The 23985-nt window shown below is 40.9% G+C and overlaps 1 protein-coding gene across 1 annotated transcript in view; it reads left to right on the forward strand.

The window, feature by feature from the left end:
• Celf1 (CUGBP, Elav-like family member 1) overlaps positions 1-23985 on the forward strand; it is an 87967-nt gene that overhangs the window by 46843 nt on the left and 17139 nt on the right. Inside the window, exons 2-7 of the mRNA XM_013029958.1 lie at positions 6370-6521; positions 18543-18730; positions 19737-19819; positions 20206-20254; positions 22513-22647; positions 23179-23258. Of these exons, the coding sequence (XP_012885412.1) occupies positions 6451-6521; positions 18543-18730; positions 19737-19819; positions 20206-20254; positions 22513-22647; positions 23179-23258 (606 nt within the window). The 5' untranslated portion in view covers positions 6370-6450. The remainder of the gene's footprint in view (positions 1-6369; positions 6522-18542; positions 18731-19736; positions 19820-20205; positions 20255-22512; positions 22648-23178; positions 23259-23985) is intronic.

A 23985-nucleotide genomic window follows, 5' to 3' on the forward strand; every position in this document is an offset into this window, starting at 1 on the left:
TTCTTCCTTCCTTCCTTCCTTCCTTCCTTCCTTCCTTCCTTCCTTCCTTCCTTCCTTCCTTCCTTTCTTTCTTTCTTTGTCTATCATGGGGCTTGAACTTTAGGCCTGGTCACTATCCCTGAACTCTTTTTTTTTCTTTTTTTATTATGAAAATACTGTACAGAGGAGTTAAATTACATGGGGAAGATAATGAGTACATTTCTTATCAAGCATTGTAGCCTCCTCCTTTGTTTCCCCTTCCCAACTATCCCTGAACTCTTCAGCTCAAGGCTAGTGCTCTACCACTTGAGCCACAGTGCCACTTCTGGCCTTTTATATGGTGTTGAGGAATTGAACCCAGGGCCTCATGCATGAGGAGCAAGCACTCTTACTGCTGAACCATCTTCCCGGTCCTGCTTATTAGCTTTTTCTTCTCAAAACTTGCACACTGTCACTTTTGACACATGTCCACTTCTAATTAATTGGAGATAAAAAATCATCTGCCTGGGCTGGCTTTGAACCTCAATCCTAGGATGATAGTCATGAGCTGTGGGCACCCAGCTTGAAACTTTTGTTAAATAATATGCATATTTTTTACTTCACACCCCTCCTCCAAGTTCAGAAAATTTTCTGTTGACTGAATTTTTTAGTCTATTTCAATAAATTTTATTTTACATGATTGGAGGCACACAGGTATTATACCTTTGTGTGCCTCCTTAAGAGTATCCTCCTTTGGTCTCACTACCTTGTCTGACCTTTTTTTTGGGGGGAGGGGGATCAGTCAATGGGGCTTGAACTCAGGCCTGGGTGCTGCCTTTGAGCCTTTTCACTCAAGGCTAGTTAGTGCTCTACTACTTGAGCCACAGTAAGATAGGATTATAGGTGTGAGCTATTGTTGCCTGGCTTAAGTCCAGAAAATTTTGAGTTAAAATTGTATTACTCTAGTTGGTTATTTTAAAGTATTATTTGTTTCTTTTTTATATTCTTTTTATCCTTTGTCTATGGCTTGGCAGTGATGAGGATATCTAGTTTACTACTCTGAGTTTGTAACTGCCCTCTCGATTTTTATCACGTTTAGTTTTCTTTATATAACTGATGATGTTTGTTGACATAGATTTTGTTTTATAGCTCAGTATTACTCTTTGATCTCTTCTACGTTCATGTAACCAGACGTGTTATTGCCCTTTGAAACACATTTAGAATTTTGAGGTGGAGGTATAAAATCTGTCCACCTGTCATCATTCTTCCTGGTTATGCCAGTCAAGGTAGGTGAATGTACCTGCCTTCTAGGCCTTCTTTGCTCAGCTATGCTTTTATTTACTCCTTTATCCTTTTGGCCAAACAAACACTGTAATGTCCAGCATTGCTCTCTTTCTAACCCAGTTTTACAACATTTTCCTATTAAGCTTATTCCATTCCTATATTCTAAATGCAGGGTATTTTACTCTCTTGAGTATTTACCTTATTGTACATTGATCATGAATGCTGATTTGGGTTTTTACTTTAAGTAGGCTGCTTGAGTCTACCTTCTCATGATCAGGCTTTGAGTCATTGTCCTCAAAAAAGAGATAGAGAATATTTAAAAGGCAAAGAAACAGAGACAATCAAACAGAGAAAAATGATGAAAATACATTCAGAATGCAAAGAACGTAGGTCAAAAGATTCTGCAAAGGTCTTCTTTTGCAGCAAAACCTTGGTTATAACTACTTTTGCCCTCTATTTCTAATATGTTCATTGTGAGATTTGGAACTATTTAAAGTTTTTTTTTTCTTTAAGCAGTGGGTAATTGCTGTGAAAAACTGACTTCTAATTCTTATATTTCCTTTAATATCTGCATTTTTGTATCCCTATAGTCGTTTTTTTAATTTATTATTCATAAGTTTTTTATTGTGAAAATACCATATAGAGGGGTTACAATTACATGAGCAAGATAAAGAGTACATTTCTTATCAAGCATTGTTGCATCACCCCCCCGCCCCCCATAATCGTTTTTATTGCCACTTTATAACCCTTTTCTAAAATTGAGTAATTTGTGATTAATTTCTCTGCTTTCTTTTCCCACAAGCATGTTGGACTTAATTCTACTGGAATAACTCTTGTAACCTCCTTAAAGAGATGTACCATCCTTCATGTAATATTATTGCCACTTATAGATTTTTAAAGCATTGTTGCTTTATAAGTCATAACATGGATTTTAATAACAGTGTAAGCAGAGACAGTTTATGAGACCTCCATTCTCTTTGTTTTTAAAATTTCTTTAAGTTGGCCAGGCACTAGTGACTCATACTAGTAATCTGAGTTACTCAGGAGCTGAGATCTGAGGATCGCGGTTCAAAGCCAGCTTGGGCAGGAAAAGTCTGAGACTTTTTTTAAATTTAAATTTTATTGTAAAGGTAATGTACAGAGGGGTTACTAAGGGGTTAATAAGTCAAGTAATGAATTTTTGTTTTTGTTTTTGGCCAATCCTCGGGCCTGAGCACTATCTCTGAGCTTCTGTTTTTTTGTTTTGGTTGGCCATGGGGCTTGAACTCTGGGCCTGGGCGCTGTCCCTCAGCTCTTCACCTCAAGGTGAGCGCTCTAGGACTTGAGCTACAGTGTCACTTCCGGTTTTTTCTGGTGGTTTATTGGAGATAGGAATCTCACGGTCTCTCCTGCCTGGGCTGGCTTTGAACTGCAATCCTCAGATCTCAGCCTCCTGAGTAGCTAGGATTGCAGGCATGAGCCACCAGTGCCCGGCCCTCTGAGCTTCTTTGGCTCAAGGCTAGCACTCTACCTCTTGAGAGCCACAGTAGCACTTCCCGCTCTTCCTATTTATGTATGTGGTACTGAGGAATTGAACCCAGGGCTTCATGCATGCTAGGCAAGCACTCTACCACTGAACCACTCTCCCAGCCTGTATACTGTCATTCTCCTCTCTTATTTTCTCCCAGTTTTTTCACTCTTCCCCACCCCTCTCTCTGACTCTTCTACAATTAACCTCCAAAAAGCTGGAAGTGGAGCTGTGGGTCAAGTGGTAGAACTCTAGCCTTGAGGAAAAACAAAAGCTCAGAGGCAGCAACCAATCCCCAGGACTGGCACCAAAAAAAAAGAAAACAAAAAACCTAAATTTTCATAATTTGGGCTTTTGGAAAATTGTTCTGAACAAACTTCATATGTTTGATGGAAAAAAATCTTTCTAGGCTCTTTTTGTAGAGCACTTTTGTAAAGTCCCAAGTCCAATCCTCAGTACTGCAAAAACAAAATGAAACAAACAAAAACCTTTAAGTCATATGTTGTGGTATAAGCCAAACCTGTAATCTAGCACTAGGAAGTCAAGGCAGGAGGGTATAAATTCAAAGCCAGATGAAGCTATATGTGGAGACCCTGTCTCAAAAACAACAAAATAACACTTATGGCTGGTGGGTGGCTCATGCCTGAAATCCTAGCTATTCAAGAGGCTGAGTTCTGGAGGATCCTAATTCAAAGCCAACACAGACAAATCTTAAGAAACTCCCATCTCCAGAGTGCCAGGAAGAAAGCTGAACAATAGCATGAAGCCTTGAATTTAAGCTCAGGATACTCTCTCTGTCTCTCTCTGTCTCTCTGTCTCTCCCTCTCTCTCCCTCTCCCTTTCCTTCTCCCCCTCCCTTTCTTTCTCCCCACCCCCATGCCCCTTTTACATCCGTGGCTCTGGTCTGTGGTTTGATGAAAATTATGCCAGCTTTTTTTTTTTAAAAACTGGTTAGAGTTAAATGTTTTGGATTTATGTGCCTAGACTGGTGTTGATCTTCAGTTTTCAAATCTCAGCCTCCTGAGTAGGATTTTAGGAATAAGCCATCATCTAGATGATAAAAATTATTATAAGGAGTGAACATCCTTTCATATAGTGAGCAGTGCCTAATGACTCAATAAAATCTCCTCTATTTAGTGCCTTTTGTTATTTGTTGGTGATTTCCCCAATCCTCCTGCCCCCTTTACTTTTGTGCTGGTAGTAAAGTTTGATCTCAGGGCCTGAGTACTGTCCCTTAGCTGTTCAAGACTGGTAGAGTGCCTAGCTAAATGTAAGAATTCTTTTAAAAAAGAATCACCAAGTCAAGCACCCATGGCTCATGCCCATGAGCATAGTTACTCAGGAAGCTGAGCTCTGAGGGATCCAGGTTTGAAACCAGCCTGGGCAATATAGTTTGTGAGACTCCTATCTCCAGTTAACTAGCAAAAAGCCAGAAGTGAAGCTGTGGTTCAAGTGGTAGAGTACTAGTCTTTGGTGGGGAGGAAGCTCAAGGATAGTGCCTGGGCCCTGAGTTCAAGCCCTAGGACTGGCGTTCTGCCCTTCTCCCAGGGGAAGACACTAGCTTGGCCTGGGCACCAGTGGCTTACACCTATAATTCTAGCTACTCTGAAGGCTGAGAGTGGAAGGATTACTGTTTGAGGCCAGCCCAGGAGGGGGAAAAAAAGCCACAAGTTTTGTGAGAGTTTATCACAAAAATCCAGACTGTAGACCCTGACCCTAGCAAGTTTAACTGGGTTTAAACCCCAGTATGTCTGCTCCTAAAAGCCAACCAACCAACCATAATATGGATTTTGACTCAACAAAGTTAACTGCTGGGCCAGATAGCTTTCTATGGGAATAGGAATGTCATCAGCCTTCAGCATACAGAAAGTAGGACAAACCTACCAGTAACCTAATCAGCCCCAGGTAGGGTTACTGTCCACTGCTGTCTCACATTCAGGGCTGGATGAACTGTACTGGATGTCTCTTGTACAGTTCACTGTCTCATATAGACTTAATTTATACTTCCTTCTTTGATAGGATGGAAGAGAGCTCCTACTACTTCTACTTTCAAAGCAGTAGGTCAGCTTAGCCACTATTTGTCTAGGAAAAACAGCTCCTATCATAGATATTTTGGATGGTTGCTTCTGGTGTTGAAGACCTAGCTTTTTTGTGTGCAACCATTATTACACAGACTGGAACTTTTAGGCCTATGCGACTACCTGATGTCTTTCACTATATATATATTAAGTAACTCTACATGAGTTTCATTGATTTACTTTACATGCTGAGTAAAACTTTTTTCAAAGTTCCTATTGTTGTGAACTGAGCTTAGTGAAATAAAACCATTAGGTTGGCTAGGCAAACCTAACAATAAAAATAGGAGGGGGAAAAGCCTGTGAAATTAGATAGCCTTTGGAAATAATTTTTAGAGTCACTGCCTAAATATTGAAATGCCACCATTTGTTGTTTGGAGAGATGTGAAGCTATATTGAGAACAGGAGCACACATCTGTCTTGACTGCTAAGTATATCCTCCTTTACTGCTCACTTACTTACAAGTTTTATGCATGCATTCATTCTTCTTGGTTTTCACACCAGTGTTTTGTCCTCTTTGTGCTGAAAATTGACAGACACTTTTCTTCCTCCCACTCTAGCCTTGGCCTTGTGAATGCTAGGCAAGTACTGTGCCACTGAGCAACACCCCCAGCCCTCCGCAGCAGTTTACAGGAGGAGGAGGAGAGGCTTAGTGTCCATTTCTTTCTCCTTATGTTAGAGTATTTGTCCTTAGTAGACCTAGTTCTTTACCACCACTGTGGTGGCTTTTTTTTTCTTTATAAAAGTTAGCAGAGAACTTTCAGGCATATTTCCTAGTACAAGAAAGAGGCAGAGTATTATTACTATTCCGCCTTTATTTTCAGACAAGTTAAAATTAAAAGAGTTCATAAAGAAATTTTGCCTGTGCCGCCTTCTGATATGGAAACGTTTGATGGCTCATTTTACCTTCTACACTGTTATTAAAGCAGGATTGGTGCAGTGGAGGTAATTGTGTGTGAGCAGCATGCTTTTGGTGGTCAGTTCTTCAGCTTGCTCTGAACCTCTCTGATTCCCTTGCTGTTCTTCCTTTTGTGACTGTTCTGAGATTAGTATGGACCCAAAGGACTGCCCATTGCAGTTTGACACATGGAAACTAAGTTTAAAACCAGGGCCATCAATCCAGTTCTTTAAGAACATTTTCACACTGTGGTGGCAAGGTTTGGGTTTGTTTTTTGTTTTCTTCTTCAGGTAGCTTTAAACTTTGAGAGATGTAAAAAACTGATTTGCAGGGAGGAGTTTGGAGTATGTGAAACAAGTTTGTTCTTCTTCTGCTCTGTTGGTTACTGCTATCTTCATGGATCTGACACACTATTTATCTGACAGTGCACTTAGTACTGCTTCGCCAGGGAAAATCACACAAAACAAGCCTGGCGCATCAGCACTTTCATTGTGTGTCGGGCTGAGCCTCTCTTCACATGGTCACATCCCCATTTTAATCCATTCCTCCCTTTCCCTGCCCCTTCCCCAGACCTGCTTGTTTCTGTAGCACTTATTGCTGGTTTCCCTGAGCGCCTGTTTCCACTTTGTGTTTTTCGTGGGGCCCAGGAAGCTAAAGCTGTGTGTATTTGTGGATCAGACAAGTGCAGCAAGTTAATATCATTGGCTTCTGAAGGGGAGAGTGAGGTGATGGCTGCGTTTAAGTTGGATTTCCTTCCAGAAATGATGGTGGATCATTGCTCTTTGAATTCCAGTCCTGTGTAAGTATTTTTGTTGTCTAATTTTTTCCTAAGCAGAGGAACTGGGCTGTTTCTGTTACTTTTGTTTGATGAAATTGATCCCTTTCCTTAAAAGAGGGGGAAAGAATTGGACAAAAAAAAAAATCTAAATTCTCTCATGGTAACATTTTTTGTTTTAGTCTGATTCTATCTCATAACTGCTAATTTCCTTCAAGATGTAACTAAATTCTTGGTGCAAGGGTGTACTTGATTTATGATAAACTGTAACACCAGTTCAAGTGTGCAGGCTCCAGTACCTTCCAGCTATAGAGTTATCCTGTAAGATTGATTTCAAGATTTTCTTTTAAACTGCAGCTTTATTACTTCATTCAGGTTGGGCATTAATTTCAAATAATCCTTTGGGAATGAAATGTTTTATTATTGTTTTAATTAACAAATTATTAAGCTATCACAGAAGAAACTGGTAGTTAGGCTGTTTTGTATTTCCATATGTATAGTGTATATTTGTGTATAGTGTTTATTTGTATATAGTGTTTATTTGTGTATAGTGTATATATTTTTATAGTATAACATTTTGTATTGATATTGCAAAGTGTAATACTGAACTTTGATTCTCCTTCCCCCTCATTCTAATTGAAAATTCAATGTAGCCCATAATTTCAGGAACATCAAATTGTTCCCTACCATCCAAAAGCAGCAAAATTGGATCAGGCATAACTGGCAGTTTGCTAAAATAGTGGGTGTGGCGATGAGAAACCTTGCTAGTTCATAAAAATGGGCAAGAACTTCATTGTCAACAATTAAAATGCTGATCTGGCTCAGAGTTACAGCTACAGGGACTGGAGTGTATAAAGAAAAGCCCATTTCAGTCAAAATTGCAGTCAAAATTTGAATTTTCTTTGATCTCTGTCACATAATCAGATTTGCCTGGCTTTATTCACTTTAGTGTCTTGGACCCTGAGGTTTTTTAGAACCAAGAATGTTAAATGGTATCATACTCTGTACATGACAGGTGTTAGTGTAGGTCTTTGAGGTTAGGCCTCCATGTATAAATCAGTCTGCCTTGGGATTAGGTGGAACAGGTGTGGGTAATAGCAAATACTCTTGGAATAGTTGGAGGGGAAAATGATTCCAAATTAGCGTTTTGCTGTTCTGAAATGGATCTTACGCCTTCTCTCAAATAATAGTAATTTAGGTATGTCTTATGATAGTTCTTTACTACTAAAATGTTACTTTAGCAGTAAACAGATAAAAATTCCTAAAATACCACCATCAAGACTTAGTATATAATAAAAGTATACCCATGTTCTAGGGATTACTAGATATGACTTTGTTATTCAAATTATACCTTCTCTTTTTCTCTCTCTCTCTCTCTCTTTTTGGTGGGGAGGGGTGGTTCAGTCGTAGGGCTTGAACTCTGGGCCTGGGCACTGTCCCTCAGCTCTTCAGCTCAAGGTGAGTGCTCTACCACTTGAGCTACAGTACCACTCCGGGTTTTATGGTAGGTAATCGGAAATCAGAGTCTCGTGGACTGTCCTGCTTGGGCTGGCTTTGAACCATGACCTCAGATCTCAGCCTCCTGAGTTGCTAGGATTACAGGCGTAAGCCACTGGTGCTGGGCTCAAATGATACCTTCTCTTATACTTTGTCATTGCCTAATGTTCAGCCCTTTAAGATTTCAGCCTTGTTTTTTTTTTTTTTTTTTTATCTTACAAGAGGTTTAGACTATGTCAGTATTTTATGAAGTCTGGACCATGGATCAATGCATGAACTTTACCTGGAATTTGAAAATCCAGATAATTATTATGCTAGAATAGGGCTCAATACGGTATTTTATTTTATGTGGGCTTTTGTGTGTATATGCCGGTCCTGGGCCTTGAACTTGGGGCCTTGGGCACTGTCTCTGAGCTTTTATACTCAAGGTTAGCACTCTTATCACTTGAGCCATAATTCTACTTCCAACATTTTGGGTGTTTAATTAGAGATAAGAGTCTCACAGACTTTCCAGTGCAGGCTGGCTTCAAATGCTGACCCTCATATCTCAGCCTCCTGAGTAGCTAGGATTACATGTGTGAGCATTGGGCCTAGTTTCCCAGGAGATTGAATGCATTCTATCTACAGACAATACTTTTAACAAATTCACAGAACTATTCTACCTAGTAAGGCGTGCTCAACACAATTTCTAAAGGACTTCTACTTACAAGTCCCAATACAAACTCCATTTCTGGCTGTTTTGTTAGAGATAAGAGCCTTCACAGACTTTTCTACATGGGCTATCTTCTAACCTCAGTCCTTGTATCTTAGTCTCCTGAGTAGTTAGGATGCAGGTGTGAGCCATCATTGCCCAACTCAATACTGTATTCTAAGTATAATATCTAAAGGTCTTTTAAGTATGCATTCTCACCAAACTGTGAAGCCTATTGGGCTTATGTTCCAGATGAGAAAACCAGTTGAGAGAGACCATCTCTGGGTTACCTGAGGATGTCAGCCTGAAATAAAAATTTAGTGATACTCAAGTTTTGTGCTTGCCCACTAGACCAAAATGTCAGTGAACCATTACTTATTAGTTCTTCTCTTTGGCCAAGTCCTTGGGTCTACTTTCATAAAAATGATATACTGAAATAGCGGAGTAAAGAACTTCAAAGAGGACTGGGAATGTGGCTTAGTGGTAGAGTGCTTGCCTAGCATGCATGAAGCCCTGGGTTTGACTCCTCAGTACCATGTAAACAGAAAAAGCAGGGAGTGGCGCTGAGGTTTGAGTGGTAGAGTGCTAGTCTTGAGCAAAAGAAGCTCAGGGACTGCCCAGGCTCTGAGTTCAAGCCCCAGGACTGGACCCCCCCCCCAAAAAAAAAAACTTCAAAGAAAGTGTGTGTGTGGGGGAGAGAGAGAGAGATTGAGGATTGAGCCCAGAGCCTTATGTGTGCTAGGCAAATACTCTACCAACTGAGCCATGTCCCCAACCTAAGAGGGAAATTCTTGAGAATGGTTTGTGTTTGCCACTTCTTTGATTCTTAGCCCCCCCTTTTTTTTCTCCCCCACTTCAGAGAAGTACTGCTTTTAATAGAAGGCTAAATGTGTGGTTTTCTTGCCATATTTTGCCTGGGAATGTGACCAACATCTTCAAAATTTTTTGTAACAGGGTAGTGTTTTAGTAAAGGGGGCTCTGGAAGCTCCAGGTAACCTGGGCTCTAATTCCTGTTTTCAGAATGGCTGTACTTGATTCTCCTTAGCTCAGTCTTAAGCTTCTTCTTGGCTTTTCTTCTGACTTTATTTTGTACCTTATGATATGGGCATTCTCCATGGGTTATACATAGAACCTTTTGCTTTTAGCTGCTCTGCATCGCTTAATGGAATATTGATGTGCTTCTTGTGTTTCAGGTCTCTGTATTTTGCAGTACCTTCTGAACTTTGTTTTTTTAAAAATAGCCTGTTGGGGGCTGGGAAGGTGGCTCAGTGGTAGAGCACTTGCCTTGCATGCCTGAGGCCCTGGGTTCGCTTCCTCAGCACCACCTAAGAAAAAAGCCGGAAGTGGCGCTGTGGCTCAAGTGGTAGAGTGCTAGCCTTGAGCTGAAGAGCTGAGGGACAGTGCCCAGGCCCAGAGTTCAGGCCCCAAAACCGGACCCCCCCAAAAAAATAGCCTGTTGGGGGGCTGGGAAGGTGGCTCAGTCATAGAGTACTTGCCTTGCATGCATGAGACCCTCGGTTCGATTCCTCAGCACCACATAAGCAGAAGTGGGGCTGAAGCTCACGTGGTAGAACACTAGTCTACAGCTGAAGAGCTGAGGGACAGCACCCAGACCCAGAGTTCAGGCCCCATGACTGACCAAAAAAAAAAAAAAAGCCTGTTGGACATCTCCAACAGCAGTTTTCCAGATTCCACCAGAACCCTCAAGAGTTACGCTAACTTCTTCCTTCTTACCTCCTTAGAGATCACTTGAACTACAAGTCCTTTAGTGGATCTGGACCCAAAATGAGGATGGGCTTCAGTCTTAGGAGCTAATTTATGTACAAGCTTCCTATTTTTGTATTTCTTCAGTTATTTAATTCTCTAGATTATTTATTGCCAGGGATGTTTCTATTTTTTGAGAGAGTGACTTTGTAGCTGAGGTTAGCCACAAACTCATGTTCCTCTTGCCTCGTATTCTGCACTGGGATTACAAGTATCCATCACCATGGTTGGTTTGACAGGTATATTAAAAGACAAATCTCATTTTCTTGTTTCAAAATCTTGAATAAAGTCCCAAGTTATCAGTGTGCCGTGGAAAACTTATCACTGAGACTCTTCAACCAACTTTGTTTGTCTTGTAGATTTTTCTTCATCCCACCCCCACCCCCATTTTCTGTTCTCTAACACTCTCAAGTCTTATTTTCTCTGTGTTTCCTGATGTTGTATGATTTTTCCCTTGCACTATGTTCTTAGTCTTTACCATTGCTTCATCGCTCCTGAGCTTTCAGTCCTCCATGCCACAGGGCACCTATTCCAGTTGCCTACTCCATTCAGCTTAAATCCCACGCTTCTTCCTTTCTCCAAATGAAGTAAAACCATATTAGTCACATCCTTCACAGAATATTTATACATCTGCTAAAGGATTTGAAGTATTAAAGTTGTGTCCTCGTTCATTGCCAGTGCCTCTGAGGCAGGTGTTGTTCAGTGTTTTGTAGAGTCCTAGAGTAAGTGGAGTCTGGCACCATATAGAAGAGTTTGGGAAGTACAGTGGAATGAATAACAGGCCCAAGGTGGGCCTTGTTTTTTTTTTTGGTAGTTGGAGAAGATTGCATTGATAAGATCTTTATTTCTTCAAACCTCTTCAAAAGCAGTGCCATTGTTGGGTGGTGACTTCAAATACTGTATTGTGGTGCTGATGGAGTGGCTCAAGTGGTTGGATGCATTCCCAGCAAGCTTGGTAGTGGAGTCCTTACCAAAAACAAAACAACCCCAAAATACCTGTATAAGTCCAGGAGTGGTGGTATACACCTCTAATCCCAGCTACTTGGAGGCAAAGATCCAGAGAGTCATGATTCAAGGCTAGCTGGTGCAAAGACTATATAAACCAACAAGCCAGCAATATAAAGTATACCTGTAATCCCAAATTACAGGGGAAGCCTATGTAGAAGGATCATGATCTGAGGCAGGTCCTGGGCAAAATGGGAGAACCTATCCAAAAAATAGCTAAAAATGAAAAAGGGCTGTAGATGTGGCTCAAATGGTAGAACACCTGCCCAGAAATCTTGAGGGTCTGAGTCCAAGACACCCAAGACACCCCCCAATCCTCCCCAAGCCCATGTATCTATACCATTGTACCCAATTAAGTCTCCCTTTATCAAAATGAAAATTAACTTCTTGAGAGCACAGGCTTTTCTGTCTTATTCCTACTGGAGAACAGCTAGTAAATATCTCAGGTCCTTTGTTTGAATGCCTTTCTCCAGTTTTTTCATAGCACAGCTTGTAAGCCAGGGGAACCTAGTGAGGGTGGATGGTAGCCAGAGTTTGGAATTATAACAGTGTTCAAGTCTGGGGAGGTGGAGGAATTGATAAACACCTAAAATTTGTCTACTTGTATAATGAACAAAGGGGCAAATCAACTGGAAGAAGGGAGAGAATGACAAAGTGAATAATAAAAGTTTTTAAAAAGTGATTTTTAAACAGATGTGAAGGTTTTGTCTATTGGATGTTTCAGATAACAGTGTACCTGTAATATCAAATTAAGGTGCGCCAATGCTACACTCTTGTTTAGCTTTTTTACTTAAGGCTGGTGCTCTGCATTTAAGTCAAACCTCCATTTCCAGGGTTGTGCTGGTTAATTAGAGATAAGAGTATTGGATTTATCTGCCTGGACTGGTTTTGAGCCTTCATCCTCAGATCTCAGCCTCCTGAGTAGCTAGGATTATAGACATGAGCCACCAGTGCCTGGCCCAAAAGTTTTTCTTAAGGACACAGCTTGTTTTGCTATCATTTAAATCACACTGCAACTAGAAGACTTGGAAACTATATCTTTCTGATGTAGTTACAAGTTACACATTCTGTTCACAATGCTCTTGTATTCTTTACCTACCTTACAGCTTGGGGTACGGCATGGATTGGCTTTGCTCCTGTCCTATTTCATCCTGTTTTTGATAGGTAATTCACAACCTTAAAATGCACTATTCAGTGAGGTTTTTTGTTTTATTTTGTTTTGTATATTCACAAAGTTATATAACCATTAGTGCTATCGAATTAACAGGGTATTTTCATCTCCTAAAAAGAAGCCATTTTCGGACACAGTGGCTTAATACTGGAAAGGGGATCAGGAGATTATGGTTCAAAGCCAGCCAGGGCAAAGATAGTTAATGAGACTCTGTCTCAGACATTGGCTGGACACAGTGGTGCATCCCTTTCATACTTGAGGAAGCACAAGTTAGGGAATCATAGTCCAGACTGGCCTAGACATAACAAAGCAAGACCACCCTGCCTGCCTTCAAAATAACCAATGCAAAAGAGGCTGGAGGCATGGCTCTAGTATTGAGTGCCCCTCTAGCAAGCATGAAGCCTTGAGTTCAATTCCCAGTATCATGGAGTCAGGGGAGAAGGGGAAGAAACCATAAAGCCAAGGGTGATGGTGCATACCTGTAATCAAAGAACTCAGAAGTGGAAGCAGGAAAATTAGCAATTGAGTTACATAATAAGAATTTTTTTTTGGGGGGGAGGGTAAATTGTAGGGCCTGAACTCAAGGCTAGCGCTCTACCACTTAAGCCACAGTGCCACTTCCGGCTTTTTCTGCTTATGTGGTGCTGAGGAATCAAACCCAGGGCCTCATGCATGCAAGATAAGCACTCTACCACTGAGCCACCTTCCCAGCTCCAGAATATTTTAATAGTCTTAACCTCTTATTGCTATCTCTAGGAGGCGACTAGTGCATTTGCTTGGGTTTTTTTTTTTTTTTCTTGTTTTTGTTTTGAGGAGGTGGTAGGGATTGAATGCAGGGTCTCATGCATTAGTGCTTTACCACTGAGCTGTAGCTCCAAACCAGTTTGCTGATTTTCTTTTTTTTAATTGGTTGTGGGGCTTGAACTCTGGGCCTGGGCTTTGTACTTCACCTCAAGTTGAGTGCTCTTATCACTTGACCCATAGTGCCACTTCTGATGGTTTATTGGAGACAAGAGTCTCATAGACTTTCTTGCCCAGGCTGGCTTTGAATTGTGATCCTCAGATCTCCACTTCCTGAGTAGCTAGGATTACAGGTGTGAGTCATGGGCGCCTGGCTTTTTTTTTGGGGGGGCGTGGGCAGTCCTGGGGCTTCAGCTCAGGGCCCAGGCACTGTCCCTGAGTCTCTCTGTGCTCAAGGCTAGCTCTCTACTTACTTGAGCCACAGTGCCACTTCCAGCTTTTTCTGTTTATGTGGTACTGAGGTAGTAAATCCAGGACTTCATGCATGCTAGGCAAGCACTCTACCACTAAGCCACCTTCTCAGTCCCAGTTTGCTGATTCTTGAATGAGCAGTGTAAATATATGTAATTCATGATCACTTACTCTGAGGAGCTCTTCACTGAGTGAGGAGGCAGGCACAAATTTCAGAATGTATCTAGTGATCTCTCACACTGTCTCATCCCCAAGTGGCTTTTTTATATAGTGTGTACTTTATTTATTTATTTTTTGGGTCCGGTCGTGGGGCCTGAACTCTGGGCCTGGGTGCTGTCCCTCAGCTCTTCAGCTCAAGGCTAGTGCTCTACCACTTGAGCCACAGCGCCACTACAGTGTGTACTTTAAAGGACAGTATATACACTGGAGGTATATGTAGAAGAGGAAGCATGGAAGAGCATTGTTATTCAGCTCTTCACATCAGTAGCAGTTGACAAAATTTGTTACTGCTTACTTAGGTTTATTACATTTATTTATATACATAAATAGATACATGTGGTTACTTCAATCTTTTTTTTATCTGACATTGCCACTTTTGTTTTTAACTCCATTTCCATGATCTCCAAGGAAATAATCCTTGTTTTATATACCAATATATACACATGAACATCATGAGTGTTATCTTGTATAAGTAAGTGCCTGATATTTATTGAGGAAGGAATAAGTCGGTACATAGTTCTAGCCTCTGAGCTCCACAGCATCTTGAGCCTGACTGACTAATTTGCTGAATCTAAGTATTTCCTTCTCAAACTGTAGTGAGCCACCACATCTCTCGTAATGTAATAAAATTGTTATATAGGTGTGTGTGTGTGTGTGTCCCAAAACACCAAAAAAAATCTGGGTGATGCTTGTGTTAGAGAACTAGCCTTGAGCAAAAAGAACATAGGGACAGTGCCTAGGCCCTGAGTTGAGTTCATGCCCCAGGACCAGCATCCAAAAAGAAAAAAAAAAAACCTTAAAATGTGAGCTTTTTTGTATTTACTGTATCAAATTGAACAGACTGAAGATGGCTCAGTCCATTTCAGTTCTGGTTCTAGGGTTTGATTTGAACTCAGGGCTTTGAGCTTACTAAGCTGGAGCTCTACTTGAGACACTCCCAGTCCTTTCTTTTGCTTTAGTTATGTTTTGGATAGGCTCTGATACTTTTGCCTAGCCAACGTCTGACCAGGCAGTGATCATCCTACTTAGGCTCCCCATATAGCTGAATCCCTGGCTCAGTTTCCTGGTGGGGATGGAGTCTTGCCAACTTTTTGGGGGTAGGAACTAGGGTTTGAACTCAGGACCTCTCACTTGGACAACATATTTGCTTAGCTGGTATTCCACCACCTGTGACACACTTCCAGCCCTGCTTTTTATTGGTTTTTGTCAGATTTTGGAGACAGGGTCCCACAGACATTATTGTTTGGCCTAATTTTGAATCATAGTCCTCTGGATCTCAGCCTTCTGAGTAGCTAGCATTTACATGCATGAGCCTTGCTAACTTTTTGCTCAGACTGGCTTTGGACAGAGGATCTTTGTTTCCCAAGTAGCCAGGATTACAAGTATGAACCACTGGCATGGCCAGTTTCTGTAAAAAATTCTAAAGGGTTAAGTCTTTGGGCTTCTCCTAGAGTAGCACTGTTCCAGGGCATTCATGTGCCTATTGTTATACAAGAGGAGAAAGGTCAGCCTTCAACAAGTAGGTGAACTTAAATAAACAAGAGAAAATAAGAACTTCTGTCTAGAATCCTGGGGATTTATTTTGTGTAAACTACAATATATAATCTAATACTGACTGCAGTTTTGTTTCTTATACTAAATGACAATGCAGAAAATTTTCATGTGGCACACATAGAGAAGGAAGGGGAGCCAGGCGCTGGTGGCTCACGCCTGTAATCCTAGCTACTCAGGAGGCTGAGATCTGAGGATCGCAGTTCAAAGCCAGCCCAGGCAGGAGAGACTGTGAGACTCCTATCTCCAATAAACCACCAGAAAACCAGAAGTGGCGCTGTAGCTCAAGTGGTAGAGCGCTTGCCTTGAGCTGAAGAGCTGAAGGACAGTGCCCAGGCCCAGAGTTCAAGCCCCACGACCGACACAAAAAAAAAAAAAAAAAGAAGGAAGGGACAAGATGGTAACAGTTGCCTACAGTGTAATACAAATGAATAAACTTCTGCCTCTTTTCAGAAATAGCTGTCAGGTTATTATCAGAATATATTCTGAACACCATTGGGGTTCTGTTATTCCTAAAATAGAAATATGATGGAATATTAACAGCATTTTATTAAACTGGTATTAAAGCTGGTAATTAAAGTTGTTGGGGGCAGGATGTAGGGAGGGACACCCATTGTTTCACTAGTCATAGGGCTTTTTCTCATCATTGTACTCTGATTTTTGTTAAACATTAAGATGAAGCTTCTGAATAATTATATCTTTGCAGTGACCTGCCATACAAATCTTCAAATTAGCAGATTAAAGGAAACCCAATGAAATAATGCATTCAAAAACACTTCAAAAAAGGTCTTACCTAGGTCCTATGGCAGTTGACTAATTATAGTCTTAAATTTTTGTCAGACTCATAATCTTAAATTTGCATCATCTTGTGCACACATTTATTTTGGTACGGTTAACTGAATAAGAAGAATTGTTAGGACCATTATCAAGAAATTCTTTTCATCCCATCCCACATTTGATTGCTAACTTTGAACCAGAGGCTATACCAGGTGTGGCTACAGGGATGGATAGGAATAGAGAGCAGCTGCCTAGCAAGCTTGAGACCCCAAATTCAAAACCTAGTACTGCAAAAAAAGAAAAAAGAGCTGAAACTTCCTTCAAGCTGTCAGTCCTTTAAAAGGGTAGGTGCAGCTACATGATGCTTAAAATAGTGGTTAATATATAATAGAGGAAGAGATTATTTTGGATTGGTTATTAGAATCTAGAAATTTTGAATATGATTAGACTGCTGTATTAAGTAGTAAAGCAACAAAAAAATGAAAAGACAAACTTGCTAGTTTTTTTAAACTTAAATTGTTATTGGCTTAGATAAATATGAGCTCTTGAAACAGTGGGAAGTATTTCAAAATTGATAGTATCTTCTGAGTAGAAACATCTATAGATCTAGAATTCTCCTAAATATTCTTGACAGTGATGTGAAATAGTTGCACTTGGAAATGGAAACCAATGGTAAGATCTTGGAGTAATAGCAGTACATTAAATAATTTAGGGGGCTGGGAAGGTGGCTCAGGGGTAGAGTGCTTGCCTTGCAAGCCTGAGGCCCTGGGTTCGATTCCTCAGCACCACATAAGCAAAAAGAAAAAAGCCGGAAGTGGCGCTGTGGCTCAAGTGGTAGAGCCCTAGCCTTGAGCTGAAGATCTGAGAGACAGCGCCCAGGCCCAGAGTTCAGGCCCCACGACTGGACCAAAAAATAATAATAATTTAGGGCCCAAGCCCATGGTGTGTGCCTGTAATCCTAGCTACTCAGGAGACTGAGGATCATGTTCAAAGCTAGTCCAGGTAGGAAAGTCAGTGAGACCCTTACCTCCAGTTAGCCACTTAAAAAAAAAAAAGCCAGGCTTGGCGCCAGTGGCTCACGCCTGTAATCCTAGCTACTCAGGAGGCTACTCTGAGGATTGCTGTTCAAAGCCAGCTCAGAGAGGAAAGGCCTTGAGACTCTTATCTCCAGTTAATCACTAAAAAAACGGAAGTGATGCTGTGGCACAAGTGGTAGAGTGCTTGTCTTGAGCTGAAAAGCTGAGGGACAGTGCCTAGGCCCAGAGTTCAAGCCCTAGAACCAACAGAAAAAGAGGCAAAAGTGGAGCTATGGCTCAAATGGTACAACACCACTCATAAGCAAAAAAACTAAGGGACAGTACCCAGGAAAATAAGAAATATATAATTAAAACTAGGATGATGACACATTGTTTTTGTATCACAATCTCTTATAGAACTTTTAAGAGGCAGAGCTTTCTCTAGTTGGGTGACCTAACTAAACAGCACTAGGATTATGCATCAAGCAGCCACTTTTAAAGACTGGTATCCTAGTCAGTTCTTATATTAAAACTTGCTTTGGTCCTGACACCAGTGGCTCGTGCCTGTCATCCTAGCTACACACAGAAGTCTGAGATCTGAGGATTGCTGTTTAAAGCCAGCCCAGTCAGGAAAGTCCGTGAGACTCTTATCTTTAATTAACCACTAGAAAACTGGAAGTGGCACTGTGACTTAAAGTGGTAGAGCACTAGCCTTGAGTTGATCCAAGCCTTGAGTTCAAGTCCTACAACCAACCAGAAAAAACCTTGCTTTGGGAGTTTCATCCTGTAAGCTTCTCTGAAAACTCTCATGTTAGACAACGAACAAGTGACATTGTCAGTTCTTAGCTTAAACCCAGGGTGTCCTAATCAGAATAAGGACCTTAGAGGGGAGGACAAGAGAATTCTGAGAAGTGAATAAAGTAGAATCCTTGCCCCCAAATTTTTAGTAGTTGAAAATCTTTTTCTTTCAGTTTTTCTTCCTTCTTTATGATGTACTGGGATTAGAACTCTGAGCAAGGTAGACAGGCATTCTACACTCTTGAGCCATGACTCTAGCCAAGTTATTGAAAATTTACACAGAAACTCCCTGTGGAAAAAAACAACTTGAATACATAATAGAAGTTTCATTTTATTTCCTGCAGCTCAAAGAAAATGAACGGCACCCTGGACCACCCAGACCAACCGGATCTTGATGCTATTAAGATGTTTGTGGGCCAGGTTCCGAGGACCTGGTCTGAGAAGGACTTGAGGGAACTTTTTGAGCAGTATGGTGCTGTCTATGAAATCAATGTCCTAAGGGATAGGAGCCAAAACCCTCCTCAGAGCAAAGGTAAGGTTTTCATGGCTTTGATAGGGTACAAAGAATTGAGTTTTTATTGTAATTCCTATCGTGTAACTTCCATTCTTGTTGCTTGGGTGTTCCTGTGGTCTTTTTACAGGGGGAAAATTCTGTCCTTTTAAAGTAGCTCTATTTTATAGTCCAAACACATTTAATGGCTAAAAATAAAAAGATAAGGTGACCTCAGGAGGATAATTCATAGATTGATTCTAGGCAATCCTTTGTGAGCCTTAAATTTAATTGATAGATCTTTTGAAATATTTAATCTTAGAATGGAATGACAAAGTAAAATAGAGCCAACCATGTAAGCTTTTCTTTAGTATCCTGACCAGAGTAAACTAAAAGAGAAAGACTATCCACGAATCCATGGTCTAGGTATTACAAAGAAATTGCCAGTTTATTTTTATCTCATGGAAACATTGGAAGCATCAGAACATTGAAACCCAAGATTCGCAAAGCATACTTCCTTCTACTACTCCACAAAGCACAGAGTCTATAGATTTCAGGAGCTTCAAGCTTGTTTTTGATGAGACCCAAAAGTTTAAAGAGATACTAAGTTCGTAAGTTACTGCACTTAAGTCTTTGGTGACTTAATGTTATTTGAAGCCTATGGTAGAAACCAGCTATGGTATGTAGGAAGTGGTTTGAGAGTAGGGAGAGGAGCTCTTGAAGATTGCTGCTGCTGGAGTGTGGAGCCTGTCCTGTTTGTGGCTGTCCTCCTCCGTTTATTACTTGAAGTTCCCAGTAGGTTTGATACATGGAATGGCACCTGACTTTTGCAAGATAAGCTATCTTTCCAAAGAAGTTGTAGAAATAGCTAAAGAAGACTTGTGACTAGGAGGCTAAATCAAAAAAAAAAAAAAAAGCATAAAAAGACCCTTCTACACCCAGCTTCTCTCTCTTTCTCTTCTAGTTTTAAGTTCCATTTTAGTTTAGGGGAAAAAGGAATACTTGAACAACTACTGGTTTGATTTTTATAAAATTTCGTTTGTTACAGGGTGCTGTTTTGTTACATTTTACACCCGCAAAGCTGCATTAGAAGCGCAGAATGCTCTTCACAACATGAAAGTCCTGCCAGGGGTAAGAAAACTCCTGCTAATAAATGGAACTGTGGTTGTTTGTTACATGGGACATGTTTATACATATCAGGCACGTTCTGAAAAACATTTTGCAGAAAAGGTAACCACTATGGGAATTGATGAAAAGAAAGATGTAAAGGGAGCCTTCAAAGAAGATAGGTTGAAAGTAGTTCTCATTCTGCCAAGAATCTTGGGTATTTTAATGTCATGACTCACATTCTGTCTATTCTTACATTTTGTGGGGAAAGATCATGAGGCAGGAATAAATTTAGCCAAAAAAAAAAAAAACCCCTTAAGGCTCTAGTTTTGGTAGGTCTTTTAGAACTAACTCACATTGTTTAATGCCATCAATGTATATAGGGATAATACTTGGGTTTTCCTTTGTAGATGCATCATCCTATACAGATGAAACCTGCTGACAGTGAAAAGAACAATGGTAAGCAAGCATATCAAGTCTTCTTAGATTTTTTGTTGTTTGTTTTGTTGTTGTTTTTTAATTGTTGTTCTTGTTGTGTCCTGGGGCTTGAACTTTGGGCCTGGGCCCTGTCCCTGAGCTCTTCAACTCAATGCTCTACCACTTGAGCCACAGCACCACTTCCGGCTTTCTAAGTGGTTTATTGGAGATAAGAGTCTCATAGCCTTTCCTGTCCAGGCTATCTTTGAAACAAAAGTCTGTAAGACTCTTAACTCCAATAAACTCAGAAAAAAAAAAAAAAAGATGGAATTGGTGCTGTGGTTCAGGTAGAGCACTATCCTCGAGCAAAGGAAGTTCAGGGACAGCACCCAAGCCCTGGCAAAAGCCAGGTAAAAACCCCAGGACTGACACCCAAAAAACCAAGAATCTAGACTTCCACCCTGATACTGGTGGCTCATACCTGTAATCCTAATTACTCAGGAATCTGAGATCTACAGGTCTTGGTTCAAAACCAACCCGGGAAGAAAAGTCCATGAGACTCTTATCTCCAAAATAACCGGCAAATGGGCTGGAATGGTGGCTCAGTGGTAGAGTGCTTGCCTCACATGCATGAGGCCCTGGGTTCGATTCCTTAGCACTTCATAAACAGAAATAGCCAGAAGTGGGGTGTGGCTCAGGTGGTAGAGTACGAGCCTTGAGGTGAAGAGCTGAGGGACAGCACCCAGGTCCGGAGTTCGAGCCCCATGGTTGTCAACAACAAAAAAAGAAACAAAATAACCAGCAAGAAATAGGGCTGGAGATACAGCTCAAGTGGTAGAGGGCCAGCTGAACAGCTACAAGGTCCTGAAATCAAAATCCCTGTACTGGCCAAAAATAAATTTTACTATTGTCTTTTAAATTAGTATGATAAAGAACATATTAGAATGAACTAGAATGTTCTTTATGAGTATAACACATTTGTTTGTTTTGTGCTACAGGAGTTGGAACTCAAGGCATCATACTTGTCTGGTAGGCCCTCTAACTGCTTGAGCCATATCTCCAGCCCATTTTCTTTCTTTCGTGCTGGTACTAGGACTTGAACTCAGGGAGTGAACACTGTCCCTTAGCTTTTTATTCCCTCAAGGATGATTCTGCCATTTGAGCCACACCTCTACATCTCGCTTTTTGGTAGTTAGTTGAAGAGTCTCATGAATAGACTAGTGCTAGTGGCTCACGCCTGTAATCCTAGCTACTCAGGAGGCTGAGACCTGAGGATCACTGTTTGAAGCCAGCCTAGGCAGGAAAGTCGATGAGACTCTTACCTCTCCAATAAACTACACAGAAAAAGCCAAAAGAGGAGCTGTGTTTCAACTGGTAGAGTGCTAGCCTTGAGCACAAAGAGGCTCAGGGACAGCAAAAAGAGTCTCATGGACTTTACTGCCCAAGTGCTTTGAACCTTGATCTTTAGATCTCAGCCTCCTGAGTAGCTAGGATTACAAGTGTGAGTTATCAGCGCCCAGCAGGAGCCGCACTTGACAGCTATGTTTGGTGGGATCCTTAAGAGCTTTACCTTTTCAAGTGAAACTGGGAATTACGCATATTCCTCCCAAGAAAGTCAACATGAAATTGGATGACATCTGGCTCATAAAGGTTCATTTGGACAGAACACATTAGAGAATATGGAACATAGAGTTGAAACATTTTATGGTGTCTATGAGAAACTCAACAAGCAGGGCTGTTAATTTTAAGATCCCAGAGTTATTAACTATACAAAAATGACCAAAGTACCATTCACAGGTGGTGTGTGTGGGGGGGTGCGTTTTTAAAGAAATTCTACTCACTGAAAAAAGGGTATTTTGTTCCTGTGGTCACAAGTGTGGGAAAACTTCTTTTTTAAAACACTATTTCTAGAAAGGGCACACATACTAAGTACTAGGTAAGATGCTAAACATTTTGCAATTAATACCTACAGTTATACTTTGAAGTAAACCTGTTTATCTTTAATCAAGGGAGGGGAAACCATCACAGATCGGTGATATCCTCCATTCAATAATTTTAACAAGAGCACAAGGCTACTATATTTCATCTGAATACTTCTTAAAGTTATATATAATTTCAATATACCATTGGTTGGAGGAGGAAGTTTAACATTATAGAGGGAAAATGTGTGTATTGAAAATCTGTGAAATAGTATATGAAGCATAGTGCCAATATTCAAACCTAGGCAGACTGATTCCCAAGTTTATGCTCCCTGACCTTTTAGTAATAATATTTGAGCCTTTTGTATTTTACTCTTTTAGCAGTGGAAGACAGGAAGTTGTTTATTGGCATGATTTCCAAGAAGTGCACTGAAAATGACATCCGAGTCATGTTCTCTTCATTTGGACAGATTGAAGAATGCAGGATATTGCGGGGACCTGATGGCCTGAGCCGAGGTGGTACATTTTTATATCACTTAAAGATGTGTGTCTTAAATTCAGAGTCCCTTTTTTAAATTAACTAGTGGAAAACAGATCCCTAGCCACCATGTCCTTGTTATGATGAAGTGGTTTGGCCTACTGCTTCCTTCTGTACATCTAAATCCTATCAGACTTTTGTCAACAGATTCCTTTTGATTTCTCCTATCCCCACTAAGGATTTACATTCTGTACTTCAGTGTCATGTATTAAAATTTTTCATTTTTGTGTTAGGTGAAGATCTTGATGCCAAGATGCAAGCATTTCTTTCCACTGTTTCAAGGACAACTAAAGGATATGATTCTTCCCCTCTCAGGCACTTGTTACTGGTTGTGATTCCCTTATTTTTTATTATAATATTTAGTACCCAGTTAATGACATGTATCTCTTTGATCTGTCAGCTCATGAACCCCTGAAAACTAGTTTGGAAGTTGACACATAGCTTTCAGTCTGTGTTCATCAGATAAGTATGTAAACAAATGAGTGAATTACTGATTCTTCTCTTACCAGGTTGTGCATTTGTGACTTTTACAACAAGAGCCATGGCACAGACAGCTATCAAGGCAATGCACCAAGCACAAACCATGGAGGTAGGGAACAGATAGGTAGAAAAAGGAAATACTTTAACCTTATAATTCTGGGGCAGCTGGCCACCAGAGTGTATGCACAATACTAGATGGTCCTAATCCTTAAATAATCTATCATACAGTGGGGGGAAAAAAACACAAAAAAACCCCGCATACTACTTTCCTTAGAATGAATCTTGAAGGGGCTGGGAAAGTGGCTCAGGGGTAGAGTGCTTGCCTTGCATGCATGAGGCCCTGGGTTCAATTCCTCAGCACCACATAAGCAGAAGAAAGCTGGAAGTGGCGCTGTGGCTCAAAGTGGTAGAGTGCTAGCCTTGAGCTGAAGAGCTGAAGGACATCGCCCAGGCCCAGAGTTTAGGTCCCACGACCTGCCAAAAAAAAAAAAAAAGAATTAATCTTGAAGCCAGCTGTGGTAATAAATGTCCATAGTCCCAGATATACATGAGGCTGAGGTGGAAGGATCTCCTGAGCTCCAGAGTTCTGGGCTAGCTTGAATCCGAAAATTTTAAGTAAATACAAGATTAATATATTGGAAACAATTGTCATTTAAAAATGGTCTTTTTGGGGGCTAGGAAGGTGGCTCAGTGGTAGAGCGCTTGCCTTGCATGCCAGAGGCCCTGGGTTCGATTCCTCAGCACCACATAAGAAAAAAGAAAAAAGCCGGAAGTGGCGCTGTGGCTAAAGTGGTAGAGCGCTAGCCTTGAGCTGAAGAGCTGAGGGACAGTGCCCA

The sequence above is a fragment of the Dipodomys ordii genome, unplaced genomic scaffold, assembly GCF_000151885.1.
Source record: "Dipodomys ordii isolate 6190 unplaced genomic scaffold, Dord_2.0 Scaffold125, whole genome shotgun sequence".
Classification (NCBI taxonomy): Eukaryota; Metazoa; Chordata; class Mammalia; order Rodentia; family Heteromyidae; genus Dipodomys; species Dipodomys ordii.